At 43.9% G+C, this 12002-nt stretch overlaps 1 protein-coding gene across 8 annotated transcripts in view; it reads left to right on the forward strand.

Moving 5' to 3' along the window:
* Pou2f3 (POU class 2 homeobox 3) overlaps positions 1–12002 on the forward strand; it is a 78990-nt gene that overhangs the window by 58037 nt on the left and 8951 nt on the right. For 6 of the 8 annotated variants that reach the window (XM_004856809.3, XM_021237762.2, XM_021237761.2 and 3 more), the window contains 5 exons: positions 930–1012; positions 3965–4147; positions 4518–4659; positions 6316–6452; positions 10542–10703. In XM_004856809.3, coding sequence (XP_004856866.1) covers positions 930–1012; positions 3965–4147; positions 4518–4659; positions 6316–6452; positions 10542–10703 — 707 coding nt within the window. The remainder of the gene's footprint in view (positions 1–929; positions 1013–3964; positions 4148–4517; positions 4660–6315; positions 6453–10541; positions 10704–12002) is intronic. The other 2 variants (XM_021237766.2, XM_021237765.2) reach the window with 1 other exon arrangement.

Consider the following 12002-nt stretch of genomic DNA (forward strand, 5'->3'; position numbering starts at 1 on the left):
TATTTATTTTACTAAGGAGCAAGTATGTCCTGACTTTTTGAGACTGAAGTCTAAAAAGGTCAACATCTGCAGACGTGTGCATTAATGAATGACACTTAGGGACCCTAAAGTGCTTAATGACCCCAAATTGCTTCTGTGTGCTGGGTGACTGAGGTGACCTGCTTTGGTAGTTTGATGGCCTCCTGCTGTGAGAGGAAAAGGTCTTGGCTTGGCCTCCCAAGAAGGGAGACACCTGTCATGGCCACTGACCAAGCAGAGCCCTTCACGGGCAATTTTCCTGGATTGGGAAGAAGGAGAGGTCCCCAGGCTGTATTTCAAGGAGGTGCGCTCCATTCTGCCCAAGGCAGTTCCCAGACTCTCCGCCATTCCTTCCATGTGTACAGTGTTCTGGTCACCAGGACCTCTGACCAGTATCCCCATGCCCTTCAGAGCCTTATGGCACCATCTGCTTGCTTCAACATTTTGCAGATTCCAATGGGCTTTTGTGCCCCTTCCAGCTGCTTTCCTGCCAGAAGCATTGAAATCCTTAGCCCCTACAGCATTCTCCTTCTTGTTCTTGGTAGCTGCCCCCACTTCCCTTCCACTCCTCTCCCCTCTGGGTTCTTCAGCCCTGCCAGGCAGATCCCAGCTAGATTACCTTGACCTTCCTTAGCCTTTTCGCCTCTCCAGGCAAGCATGCAAGCAGAAAGACTGGTTTGGGGATTGTTTATACTTCTGTTTATCCCTGTGCCTGGTCTGGTTCCCCTCCACCTGTGTGTGGCAATGACTGGCTATGCCTATGGGGGCCTCTCCATAGGGCTTGAGGTGGGTTGTGGGACCTGATTTGGTAGTGGAGGGTGGGGACAGTTCTCATGGTTCCAATGGCAAGCTTGTCTTTCCCGTGGCCTAGATTTTATTTGTTTTTTCCTTTGCCCTCCCCTTTCACCCAGGTCTGCAGCCGAATCTCCTCCCCTTTCCACAGCAACAAAGCAGCCTTCTCCTCCCACAGACAGGGCCTGGCCTGGCATCCCAGGTAAATACTCACATTCCTCAGGTTTCTCTGGAAATGTCTCAGCTCTGACAGAGTGCAACTCACTGGGGTTTTCCCACCCCTTTAGCAGGGCACTTATCCTTCTGGGAAGAGAGATCAACCAGAAACTGTCTCATGGCACAGAGGAAATCCAAACTACAGCCAGGAGAGAGAGTTTATCCAATATCATTAGCGGGCCATGAATGAGAACCAAAGCCAGGCATTGTGGTACACACTGATAATCCCAGCATTCCCAAAGGGTAAGGCAGAAGGATTACAAGTTTGAGACTAGCTTGGACAATTCAGTGACTTAGTGAGACCCTGTCTCAGAATAAAAAATAAAAGGGCTGGAGATGTAGCTCAGAGGGAAGGCCTTGAGTTCAATCCCCAAAACTGCCCCCAAAAAGATTAAGATGACTTCTAAAAAGCAAAGTGTGGTGATGCACACCTGTAATCCCAGCCTTCTGTGAAGCTGAGGCAGGTGGGTCACAAATTTGAGCCAAACCTGGGCTACTTAGTGAGACCTTGCTTCATAATACAAAAAAAAAATTTTTTTTTAATGGGCTGGGGATGTAGCTCAGTGCAAAGGCCCTGGGTTCAATCTCCAGTACCACACCAAAAATATATTTTGTGTATATATATATATATATATATATATATATATGTGTGTGTGTGTGTGTGTGTGTGTGTGTGTGTGTGTGTGTGTATATATATATGTGTGTGTGTATATATATATACACATACATATATATATATGTATCAATATCAGAGATTCCAACTCCCAGGCCAGCCTGCAGCAGCTCCACCCCAAAGAACTAAGGCTCATCCAACTCACCAGGATGGATGGTGACCACTTTGTCTCCCACAGCAGGGCCCCTATTCCAAACCGTCCAACAGTGGGCATGTGTCTGAGGCAGGCTGACTGAGGGCCAGGAGAAGAACCATTTGAAGAGCTTCCATGGTTCCACATTACCACCTATTTGCCAATTTTTAAAGACAAGGACCCCTCTTACCCTGGCCAACTGCAGCCTCATGCCAGGGTACTGCAGCTTGCCTACAACAGCATAAGCTGCATTTTGGCTGCCACTCCTCTTTTTGTCTGGTGCCCTCGTGAAGTTAATAACCCTCATAGCTTCTTGACTTGGCCCTCAATGGAAATGACTGCAGAGACCAGTAATGTACTTCTGTGCTAAGATTCCTTGGGCTCAGTAAAGGCCCTGGTTTTCAAGGGGCATAGAGTCCACTGAAGACGACTGAAAAGGGGACGCGCCACCTAGTGGTGTAAAGAACCAGGGCTACCTGAGTCAAGTTGCACTTCTGTACACTCACCCCAGAATCTGATAGTGGGAGACCCAATCTGGAAGAGGTCCTACAGAATATTCTGGATCAACTCTCACATCTTCTAATATCTGAGCATAAAGAGACTGGTAAGAAGACAGACCATTTAGAAGATTATTAGGATCATCCTAGCAGGACACAGTGGCACACACCTGTAGTCTCAGCTGCTCAGGAGATTTGAGGGAAGGGGATCCCTTGAGCCCAGGAGTTCAGAGCCAGCCTGGAACAGCCTTGGGACACTGTCTCAAAAAATCCTAGGGAGAGGGGCCAGGTATTTAGTTCAGTAGTTTTGCCACCTGCTGTACAAGTGCAAGGACCTGAGTTCGATCCCTGGTACCAAAAAAAAAAAAAAAATCCTAGGGAGGGATATAAAGAGGCTGGCTTAGAGTCAGGTCAATAAGAGTGGAGGGAATGAACAAGATGATGTTTTGAGAAGTTTAATCAATAGAATTTGGCAATGATCAGGTATGAAGAATAGAGGGAAAAAGTCTTGCAGATAACTTAGTATTTGACAAATGAAAGAACAAATGAATTAATAGAAAGGAAGATTCAAAGAAGACTGAGACTTAGTCCTAATGGTCTGGTCTATGCCACCACCTCCCCACACACCCTCTCCCTGTAAATCAGGACCCACTCTGTGATAGTTTCAAACCATTCTGTTCTAATAGACTCTTCAGGGGGGAAAGTGCTTATCTCTGGTTCTTTCACTCTCTTCATCATGAGATGCCTACCTGAATGGTAAACTTGAATATTTTCATGGGAGAAGGAGCTAACTCAGTTTAGGAAAAGAGAAAACTGGGGAGGAGAAGATGTATTTAGCCCAAGTTATCTACATGGGCAGTAGCCTCTGAGACGGACACAGTGCCTGAAGCCCTAGGCCTGGATCATACTCCATCTTTGTGGAATAATAAATGTTTTAAGCCTGGATCTATTCCGGGCACCAAATAGGCACAGTTCTTGCTTTAAGGACACATTTTCCTAGGAGAATAGGCTAAAGAATATGTCCTGACAATCACAGATGAGATTAAGGTGCATTTAGATAGCAGTGATTAAAATGCCTTTGATTAAAATCAACCGTCACAAAAAAAACCCGATGGTATAAAAAGTAAAATGGCACTCACAGGAGTTTGAGATTGTATGAAAGTTCTGTGAATATCATGAGTTCTCCATTGTTCTCTGTTGTCTTCAGTTGGTACATGTCAATATCTCAGTTACTTTGCTTTGTGGAAAAGAAAAGGCAAGGCAAACAAACCTTTTCCTTGTCCCATTCTGAGATTTGTTTGTGGAATCTCTGTAAACAATGCTGCTCACTCCTTTTATGGTGGGAAAACTGAAAGGAGGAAGTAACCTGCTCAGAGTCAAATAGTGAGTCACAGACTAACACCCAGAAAGGCTACCTCCTTACCCGATACTCCTTCTGTTTCAACCCAGTGTCCCAGATATTTACTATATCTTCACAGAAACTCTAATTTCTACCTCCACACCATTTCAAAAATAGGACTAAATGTACCCAAAGATTTGCCATCCTCTAAGTGGACTATTAGTGACAAACACCAAAGAATGCTGCTTAGTTTGTTGAATCATTGTGGATCTGCTTGGTATGTGTTCCCTTATCAGGCAGTTGGACGTCCTGGGCTGCCAGGATCCTCTTTAGAACCTCACCTAGAAGCATCACAGCACCTCCCAGCACCCAAGCATCTACCTAGTTCTGGAGGGACTGATGAGCCCAGTGACTTGGAGGAGCTGGAGAAGTTTGCCAAGACCTTCAAGCAGAGACGTATCAAGCTGGGCTTCACACAGGTTTGGTTTAGGGAGAGGATAATGAAAGAAATTGAGTGCGTGTGTAAGAGCAGCCCAAGGCTCAACGTGTTTGAAGGCCCATCATGTCCCTGAGTTCCCCGAAAACAGGGCACAGCTGCCAGTAGAAGGGAAACTGAGGACATGGCTGGTGGAGGGGAGAGGAATGAAAGCCAGGCAAGGCACAGCCTACTCAGAGTCTAGGAAGAGAAATAAACCAATTCTCCATCCTAGAGGGAAAAGACTTGGAAAGGAGCTAAAGTGGGTACCTCAGGTTCTAGTTGGATGTATGCTATGAACCAGAGTGGTGGTAGATGTGGGCAAAGAGGACAAGCCTGCCTCTCATTATCCTCAATCTCCATCTCTTGCACAGGGAGATGTAGGGTTGGCAATGGGAAAGCTGTATGGCAATGACTTCAGCCAGACCACCATCTCACGGTTCGAGGCCCTCAACCTGAGCTTTAAGAACATGTGCAAGCTCAAGCCACTGCTGGAGAAGTGGCTGAATGACGCAGGTAGACCTCTGGGGAATCAGCAGGAATGGGCCCAAGGATTCTGTAGGGATTGTTCTAATGATTTGTCTGTATTTGGGCTTTAGAGGGTCATGACATAGCACCCATTTCTTCTCCTAAGCTTAGAAAGAATTGAGAAATAAAACATGGAATATAGGCAAGTAGACCTGAAAATATCATGGTTATTACTTAGAAAGAAAGTCCTTTGGAGGACATGGTTTTAGATCTGTGACCCTGAAGACTTTTTCCCATTCCATTCCATTCTCCACCCCAGACCTCCTTAGTCTAGACAACTCCCTAGAGACAAAGCTTGGATCTGCAGAGCACATACATGTACAAGATTGCTATCTGGAGTAGGCCTAGGACAAGGAGATAGGGCAGTGGGCCCTGGATGGACAGTCACAAGCACAGCACAGGGTCTTTACCTGCCTAGTTCTGGAGCAGGTTTCCGTGCCCAGCCAGTGACTGTGGTCTAGATGAACTGGGAAAGTCTTACACCAGGAGTGGGGTTTGCAGGAGGATTCAGTCAGGATCCAGTCTTTCCAGGGGATCAAGGGTATATATAAACTATGGTGTTTGGAATGTTGACTGAAAGAGTTTGGCATCAGAGATGGGCGTAAGCAGGGTTTCTCAGTCTGCATTATGGAAATTTAGGGCCAGATAAATCTTTGGGAGGAGGGTGGCCATTGAAAGATAGTTACCAGCATCCCTGGTCTCTACCTACTATTTACCAGTAACACTGGCTCCCAAGTTGAGACTTCCCAACATGTCTCCAGACATTGCCAAGTGTCCCCAGGAGGAATGGTGATGGTGAAGAGCGTGGCTCCTGCTTGAGAGCCCTTGGACTAGGTGGAGAGAGAAGGAAACAGAATCCAGGCCTGGGTTCTGTTTGGTGGATATGTGTGGATTACTGGTTACTGTGGAACGGGCAGCAAGGGAAGGATGGCAGCTAGCAGTGTGACCCTCGTGGAAGTCCCTCCATGCAAAAGCATGTGAAACAACAAAGACGTTCCTCCGCCTCCCTCAACAGGCTGTCCCTGAGACAATATTGATCGAACTACTAAAGTAAAAGAAATGATCAGAGGGTCCTAAGATCTTTGGGAAAGGGCCTTGCAGATCTTTTCTATTGGGATCACCCCCCACCCACCCAAACACCTGACCCCTTCCAAAGGCACATGCCTCCTGTCCACCCTACACCTTAGCTCCAACACTTGCACTGATGAACAAAGGGCTTCAGCATCAACATTCTGCCACCAAGCGCCAGTGCTTTTGGCTCAGAAGGCTATTTTCCACTCTACTCGGTATTCACATCCAGGCATATCTATACAAGACAGACTGGTGAGTGTTACTTGTAGGAGCCCTGCCTGTGCCCACTCACACCCACACATGCCGCCGATGCCTGGGCCTCCCTGAACCATGACCACAAACACTGGAGACTCTGCGGTGGGAGGCATGGAGGACCTTTGCCCTGAGCAACGAGGAGAAGCAGGAGTCTCGGTCTGTTTGGGGTCCCCTGCTGGGGGAGGGGGCTGGTCCTGAAAATTCCACCATAGAACCCACCGGGAAGGGCTGTTGGACCTCGAGTCTGTTATAGCAGGGCCTAACCCAGCCACCCGTCTCCCTCCTCTGAGCTCCTTTTGCTCTTTCAACCCCCTCCAGAGTCGTCTCCATCAGACCCTTCCGTGAGTGCACCTAGCTCTTACCCTACCCTCAATGAAGTGTTTGGCAGGAAGAGAAAGAAACGGACCAGCATTGAGACCAATATCCGCCTGACTCTGGAGAAGAGATTTCAAGATGTGAGCAGGTTCCTTGGGTGGAAGTGGGTAGGCCAGCTTGGCAAGCAGGCACCATACAGCTAAGAGACCAGGCACCTGCTGGAAAATGGTCAGAGGCCAAGTCACCCTCCCTCTCCTGGTGGATTTGAGAGGGAGGCTGCCTTTCATCTAGGGTTCCAGAAGCTTCCCCTCATTGAGCTTGGATGTTTATTTGGGGCCTGTTGTCCCTCTCACTAGGAGATTTAAAGACTGGAATATGGGGTTCCAGAAGACAGTGTATTTCTATATCCAGCTGAAGTAAAGGGAACAAATACAGGGCATTGTATATAAGTCCCTATCTTCTTTGAGGTAGATTTTGTGTATTCCAAATTTAAAATGTAATTAGCCCATTGTGGTGGTATAATCCCCGTTACTCAGGAGTCTAGGGAAGGAGAATCCCAAGTTCTAGGCCAAGCTGAGTAACTTACAAAATCCTGTCTCAAAAACCAAAGCCAAAACCAAACAAACAAATAAAAGGTCTTGAGATATAGCTCAGTGCTCCCTAGGTTCAATCCCTCCATACTGAAAAAATAAATAAAAGTAATAAATGCTCATTCTAAACAACTTAGAAAATACAGGGAGGGAAATACCAAGAAAAAAAGCATTTCAAACCCATCTGAATGTTCTTTCTTCTATTCCTTTTTTTCTATGCACATTTAAATACTTGTGATCATATTCCATATGATTTTGAACTTGTGGCAAAAGCATATTCTTGAGGCAGTGTGTAGAAACTGTGAGCCCCATGGGAGCTAGGGTAGAGAAGAGGGAAAAATAGATGAGAGCTGAAGAACTTCTAGTCAGAATCCCTCAGGTCCCAGCCTTCAGGGCCTACTTGGCACTGCATGTCTCCAGGGCCCGGGGCCTAGTCCAGCCTTGCTGGACTTGGCTCCCAGGGCTGCCACCCTTTCAGCTGATCCCCCATACATCTCCATAAGGACTTGATGGCTGTGTTCTTCTGGCAGGATGACAAAAGCTGACTTGTCCTTCTTTTTAGGTTTTTCAGTGCAGCATGGCTAAGAGAGGGTGCAGGAGTGTAGAGAAATGGGCTCAAACCACAGACTGGGTTGTGAGGGGTCCCAGCAAAGGTGTGGTGCTCTCACATTATGTACAATATTGCTATCCTGCAGATTTAACAAATCTGAGAGTTTTAGCTTCCGCGTTTTCTAGGAAGAGATGACAAGGGAAAAGGATATGGGAGCATGTATTTCTGGGATTTTTTTTCCTGCCCCTCGTAACTCATCCATGGACACTCTCTTCCTAACTGCTGCTGAGGGAAGGAGTGTAAGGAGAGATGCACCTTTATGGTACCTCTACCCCGTGCCAGCCTTGTGCTCGGTAGTTTGCACACATTTTCTCAATTAATCCTCACCATAATCCTGCATGGTAGGCACTATCATTCTCATTTTGTAGATGAGAGGTATATACCTGAAGGAATTAAAATCAGCAGTGGCACACATCTGTAATTCTAGCTACTTGGGAGGCTAAGATAGGAAGACTGAAAGTTCAAGATCTGCCTGGGCAACTTAGTGTTATAATTATAAATATGAGTTATAAATATGAATATGAATATAAATATAAGAACTGGTTATATAGCTCAGTGGTAGAGCACTTGCTTAGCATATTGAGGCCCTGGGTTAAATCTCCAGTACCGTAGACAAAAAAGACAGAATAAAAAATGAACCTTAAAAGCTCAATAGCTTTTCTATACCCCAAAAATGAACCAACTGAAAAGAAATCAGGGAAACAATTCCATTCATAACAGCTTCAAAAAATACCTAGAAATTAACCTAAACAATAGACGAAAGACTTCTACAGTAAAAATTAGAGACCACTGAAGAAAGAAATTGAAGTGGACATTAAAAAATGGAAAGATCTCACAAACTTATTATTAAAATGGCCACGTGGGGCTGGGAATGTAGCTCAGTAGTGTCTTGCCTGCCTGGCAAGCTCAAGGTCCTGAGTTTGATCCCTGGTACCAAAATTAATTAATTAATTAATTAAGTTTTAATGGCTACATTACCACAAGTGGTCTACTGAGTCAATGCAGTCACTATCAAAATACCAATGACAGGCCGGGGATTTAGCTCAGTGGTTTCGCTGCCTGCTGCGCAAGTGCAAGGACCCGAGTTGATCCCTGGAACCAAAAAAAAAAAATACCAATGACGTCATTCACAGAATAGGAAAATAATCCTAAAATTCATATAAAAACACAAAAGATTCAGAATAGTCAAAGCAATCTTAAGCAAAAAGAGCAAGGCTGGAGGAATCCATAACACCTGATTTCAAATTTTACTACAAAGCCAGAATAACAAAACAGCATGGTAATGGCACAAAAGTAGACACAGACCAACAGGATATCATAGAGGACATAGAAACAAACACACACAACTACAGCCATCTTATTGTTGTTGTTGTTGTTGTTGTTTTAAAGAGAAAGGGTGTATTTTGCCTCGCAGTTGCAGTCTGTGGTTGCTTGGCCTTGGTGCTCTGGGTCTGAAGTGAGACAGAATGTCATGCAGGGGCCTGTGGCAGAGGAAACAGCTTGCTTTGTAGCAGCCAGGATCCATAAGAGCTACAGCCGTCTTATTCTTGACAACGAAGCCCAAAACATGTTGAAGATAGTCTTTTTAACAAATGGTGCTAGGAAAAATGAATATCTATATGTAGAAGTTTGAAACTAGAACCCTATCTTTCACACTGTACAAAAATCAAATTTACTGTAGATCAAAGACCTAGGTATAAGACCTACTATTTTAAAACTACTAGAAGGAAACATAGGAGAAACATCTGAAGCCACAAACAAAGCCAAAGACTTTCTGAATAGGACTTTAATAGCACAAGAAATAATAGCGAAAATCAACAAATAGGATTACCTCAAATTAAAAAGTTGCTGCACAGCAGTGGAAATAAGTAACAGAATGAAGAAAAAGCCTACAGAATGGGAGAAAATCTTTGCCAGTTACTATTCCAAAAGCATTAATGTTTAGAATATATAAATAATTCCAAAAACTTACACCAAAAAAAAGCAAAAAGCCTAATCAATACTTGGGCAAATGAATTAAACAGACATTTCTCAAAAGAAGAACAAGTGGCCAGGAAGCATATGAAAAAATGTTCAATATATTTTGCCATTGGGAAAATGCAGATCAAAACTCCACTGAAAGTCCACTTTACCCTAGTCAGAATGGTCATCACCAAAAAGAAAAATGAAAGTATTATCAAGGATGTGGGGAGAAAGGAATACTTCTATACTGCTGGCAGGAATGTAAATTAACACAGTGGCCATGGAAATCAGTATAGAAGTTTCTCAAAAAACTGAAAATAGGGCCAGGGATTTAGCTCAGTGGTTTCATTTCCTGCTGCGCAAGCACAAGGACCCGAGTTCGACGCCCGGTATCAAAAAAAACAAAAAACGAAACTAAAAATAGAGCCACCATTTGAGCTAGCTATACTACTCCTTGGTATATACCCAAAGTTATTACAATCAGCACTTTATAAGGATACCTGTATCTGCAAACCTATATTTATTATGGCACAATTCACAGTAGCCAAGATATGGAACCATCCTAAGTGCCCATCAACAGATGAATAGACAAAGAAAATGTATATATACACATAGATGGAATATTATTCAGCCATAAAAAGCAAAATTTTGTCATTTGCAGGAAAGTGGATGAAACTGGATGTTAAGCAAAATAACCCAGAGTCAGGAAGATGAGTATCACATGTTCTCCCCACTATCTGAAATCTAAAAAATGAAAATGACATGAAAGTAGAAGAGAGGATATTATTAATGAGGGAGAGAGTAAAAGAGAGGGGATATAAGGAAAGAATGAGGGGATGGATATGATCAAAATATATTCATCGAAGCCCAGTATTTTGTCAATAGGCACTAATAAAAATTGAATTACAAAAGAAAAGATTTTTCCTAAGGATACACAGTACGTAAGTGATAAATCCAGTGTTCCATGCTAGGTTTGACTCTAAAGCTTTTGATCCATATATTGTTCAATCCTACTTCTTTGGAACATCAGCTCCTCCTGACCTCAGTCCATGTCTTCATCTCTATAGAACCCCAAACCCAGCTCGGAAGAGATCTCCATGATTGCAGAGCAACTCTCCATGGAGAAGGAGGTAGTGAGGGTCTGGTTCTGCAACCGACGCCAAAAGGAGAAGCGAATCAACTGTCCTGTGGCCACACCCATCAAATCACCTATCTACAACTCTCGACTGGTGAGTGGCCAGGAACCAAGCTGCCTGCCAAGCCCAGGAATGGGGCCCATGAGGCCAAGAGGAGAGTCTCCTCCATCCCAGGAGGGTGGAGAGTATGGTTTGCAGAGCATGAGTGACCAAATATATTTGTATTCACATTTATACAAACAAGCAAATAAATACAGTATGCTAAAAATACAGTGAGAAAAATTTTATTACAGTAAAAGACACATTACTCCTATTCCCTTCAAAATACTCCCCTTGCTTTAAACACACTTAGCCCATTGTTCCTGCCATTTTGTGAAACAGTTCTGAAGTCCTCTTTCACATCTTTATGAGGTATGATCAAAAATACAGTGAATGCTGCTACTGAGATGCCAATAGAAAGGCATACTTGTAAAAACATCATAGTGTGCCCTCATCCACCTTACTCACCAGATCTAGCACCATGGAACTTGTGGCTCTTCCCCAGAGTCAAAAAGACTGTGAAAGGTAAATGTTTTTAATCAGTTCAGGACATCAAGGCAGCCACAGCAGTGCAACTAAAAAGACTCAAGAAAGAGGACTTCTAGAACTGTTTCAGAAAGTGACAATAATGAGAAGATAAGTATGTTCAAAGTAAGGGGGAGTATTTTGAGGATCCCCTCAAAATACTACAATAATACTGTAATAAATAATACTACAATAAATACTGTAATAAAATTTTAATTTAAATATTCACTATGTTTAATTTAAATATTCACATGGCATATCAAACAGACTTAAAAAGTGTAAGGGACCAGAAAGTGATAGAGGAAGACGCCTTTTTTTTTTTTTTTTTTTGCAGAACGGGGATTGAACTCAGGACCTTGTGCTTGCCAGGCAGGCACTGGCGCCACTGAGCTAAACCCCTCCACCCCATGGGCAATGTCTTTTTAATAAGGTCAGAGAGGACTTCTCTGATAGGTGGCATTTAAGTAAAGATCTAAGAGCTCTAAGAGCTTCTGTGGATATCTAGGGCAAAGAGTGTTTCAGGCAGAGGGACCAGTAAGTGAAAAGACTCAGCATTTTTGAGGAACAGTGAGGCAGCCAGTTTGGCTGAGGCAGAGACATGGTTGGATTCTGGATATACTTTGACTGTGGAGCCAGGAAGATATACTGAGAGCTCATATACAGAATATGAGGAATGAAGCAAAGATGCCTTCAAAAGTTTGGAAACTGGGCAGCTAACTGTGAGGCACTGGCATCTTTTTGAGATGCAGGAGGAATTTGGTGCAGGTCATATTAAGTCAGACATGCTTATTAGGCTCCCAAGAGGAAGTACCAAGTAAGGAGTTGAGT

Source organism: Heterocephalus glaber, unplaced genomic scaffold, assembly GCF_053883595.1.
Source record: "Heterocephalus glaber isolate CG9 unplaced genomic scaffold, H.glaber_assembly_v1.0 deba00001429, whole genome shotgun sequence".
Classification (NCBI taxonomy): domain Eukaryota; kingdom Metazoa; phylum Chordata; class Mammalia; order Rodentia; family Bathyergidae; genus Heterocephalus; species Heterocephalus glaber.